General features: G+C 56.4%; 1 protein-coding gene across 1 annotated transcript in view; it reads right to left on the bottom strand.

The window, feature by feature from the left end:
* Positions 1-1,147: 1,147 nt before the first annotated feature.
* The window catches only part of LOC103460402 (inactive phospholipid phosphatase 7), a 5,526-nt gene continuing 4,144 nt past the window's right edge, over positions 1,148-2,529 (bottom strand). Inside the window, exons 3-5 of the mRNA XM_008402559.2 lie at positions 2,106-2,468; positions 1,845-2,026; positions 1,148-1,774 (exon numbers count right to left, since the gene is read on the bottom strand). Coding sequence (XP_008400781.1) covers positions 1,568-1,774; positions 1,845-2,026; positions 2,106-2,468 — 752 coding nt within the window. The 3' untranslated portion in view covers positions 1,148-1,567. The remainder of the gene's footprint in view (positions 1,775-1,844; positions 2,027-2,105; positions 2,469-2,529) is intronic.

The following is a 2,529-nucleotide window of genomic DNA, read 5'->3' as shown; positions in this document are numbered from 1 at the left end:
CTCACTGAGGAACATTTTGGACTTCAGGGAAACGGAGACATTCAGAGACGAGTTCAGAGTAACAGAAGTGAACCGAGACAGGAAGAGGACGGGACCGTCCAGACTGGTGACATGTCAGTCCCAGAGGGAGGGAGTCCCCTCCTGTCTCCTCATGTCTCCTCCTGTCCCTAAGCTCATGGTGGTGAAACCTGGGGCCGCGGTGCGTTCAGGGGCCACACCGTGGTGCGTTCAGGGGCCACACCGTGGTGCGTTCAGGGGCCGCGGTGCGTTCAGGTCTGACTGACGGTTGTTTTGATGTTTTGTAAGATCTGATTGGCTGGAGAACCAGTCAGCTGGTGTCCCAGTAAGTCTGACCAGTTTAAGTGAATCGTGTTCCAGTTTCTGACCCGAATCCCGATGAAACCGTCCAGGAGGCTCCTGACCAGCTGCTCCAGCCTCACCTGGCTCCTCTCGGCGTGACCTCTGACCCCCGGCTGATCACCCATCAGCACTTTCAGCTTTTATTAATGATGAAAACCTTGAATACATTTTTATTTATTGCAGCATTTTAATCTGTCCATGAAACTTCTATTAACTTTTACTTCCTGTTTTAATCCAACTGAAGTCGTGAAAAAATGATTTATGGCTTTTATTTATGTGGGACGTTCATATTAATGAACAAACAATGTTGTAAATATACCAGGTTTAGCAAAATGCTAATTTAAATGAGATTCATTGGTCACAGTGCTGTAAACTGCCTGGACGGCAGGTGGCGCTCTCTGACCTGTGTTAATGGAATGGAAGCTCGCAGCGCCCCCTGCAGGTCGGCCTGGAGCTGTGAAGCCGTGTTGTTGCTAACTATCCGGGGCGGCGGCCATTAATAAGACACTTAATTTGAAATTACTGGAAATTCTCCTAAAAATGGATATTTGTCTAAAATGACATCCTGGTTAAAATAACTCAGAGATCAGGTTCTGCTCAGAGGTTCTGGTCCAGAAACAGTCGGGTCAGAAGAACTCAACTGACCCGAACTGGTGAACTGACGTTACGGTGGACTGATCTGGTTCTGATCCGGTTCTGATCTGATCCGGTTCTGATCCGGTTCTGGCCCGACTCACTCTTCAGCTTCTCTTAATTTCATCAAATAGTAAAAATAAAAGTCATGAGCTGCAGATCTGGAGAACATTTGATGTTTTATTAAGTGGAAACAGGAAGTCCAGCCAGAGTCACTTCCTGTTTCTGACCCGGCCCAGTTTAACCAGAACCGAACCAAAAGGTTGACCCTGCTGAACTGGACTGAACCAGTTCAAACTGGTTCAGAGCAGATTTAGTCCCTGCCCCTCCCCAAAGTTCTGCTTCCTGTTTTATCTACACAAACCGGTCCAAACTGGGTCTGAACCAGATTGTAAGCAGTTTTTACCAGTTACATCAGTCCAGCCAGCCGATCCCGACCAGAACCTTTCCAACGCAAAGAACAGTCAGAGGCAGCAAGAAAGCCGGACTGGAACCAGTCCTGTTAAAGTCCGGCTCCGGTCCGGCTCCGGTCCGGCTCCAGTGTGGCTCCGGTCCGGCTCCGGTGTGGCGCCCTCTACACCAGTGGCGCCCAGTCCAGAGAGCCGATGGCCAGCAGCGCCTGGCAGGCGGCCGAGTCGAGCCAGACGGACTCCACCAGGCTGAAGTGCAGGAATCCGAGCGCGAAGCCGCAGCCGACGTCCGACAGGTGATGCTTCCCCAGCAGGACGCGGGACACGCCCACCAGGACGGCCCACAGGTGCAGCAGGATCCGCAGGGGCACCTGGGGGGCAAAGGTCGGCGTGGGGTCAGCTCCGCCGGGACGCGGGCGGTGACCTGCGGCGGCCACTCACCGCCAGCACCAGGTGGTTCAGCAGGAAGCGGGACACCATGACGGCCCGGCTGGCGTGGGCGGCGGGGAACGAGTACGCATCCAGGGCGACGCGGTCCAGGAGCCCTGGGGGGGCGTCCCACGGCCCGCGGCGCCGCACCAGCTTCTGCACGCCCGCCACGGTCATCAGGTCCAAGAGCAGGGCTGGGGGGGTCAAAGGTCAGCACAGACAGACGGGTCAAAGGTCAGCAGAGACAGACGGGTCAAAGGTCAGCAGGCTCACCCAGCAGCAGGTTGACCAGGACTTCCTGTCCCGCCAGCGAGTTGCTGCGCCAAAGGCAGAGCAGCGTCCCGCAGAGCCAGGGCAGCGCATGTCCAGAGAAGGCCAGCAGGGCCACCATGGGGCGCAGCGGGGCCCCGGGGCCGTGGGCCCCCACGCACACGCCCAGACGCCTGGACAGGCTGATGTCGATGGCGAGCAGCGAGTTGATGGCGATGCCGCGGAAGGACGGGTTCAGCTGCATGCAGTCCTGCTCGGGCCAGCGGGTCCCATCCTTCGGAACCCCGTCTCCTGATTGGGCCCCTTCGGAGGAGTCCCTGGACCCCCTGGGGACACAGAGGGACAGACGTAACGGACTGGAGGAGTTTCAGTATCTGGGCATCTTGTTCATAATGAGGGAAGAAGGGAGATCGACAGGCGGATTGGG

Source organism: Poecilia reticulata, unplaced genomic scaffold, assembly GCF_000633615.1.
Source record: "Poecilia reticulata strain Guanapo unplaced genomic scaffold, Guppy_female_1.0+MT scaffold_236, whole genome shotgun sequence".
Taxonomy (NCBI): Eukaryota; Metazoa; Chordata; class Actinopteri; order Cyprinodontiformes; family Poeciliidae; genus Poecilia; species Poecilia reticulata.
Note: the sequence above shows the minus strand (reverse complement) of the source record. Positions and strands in the feature narration are given on the sequence as shown.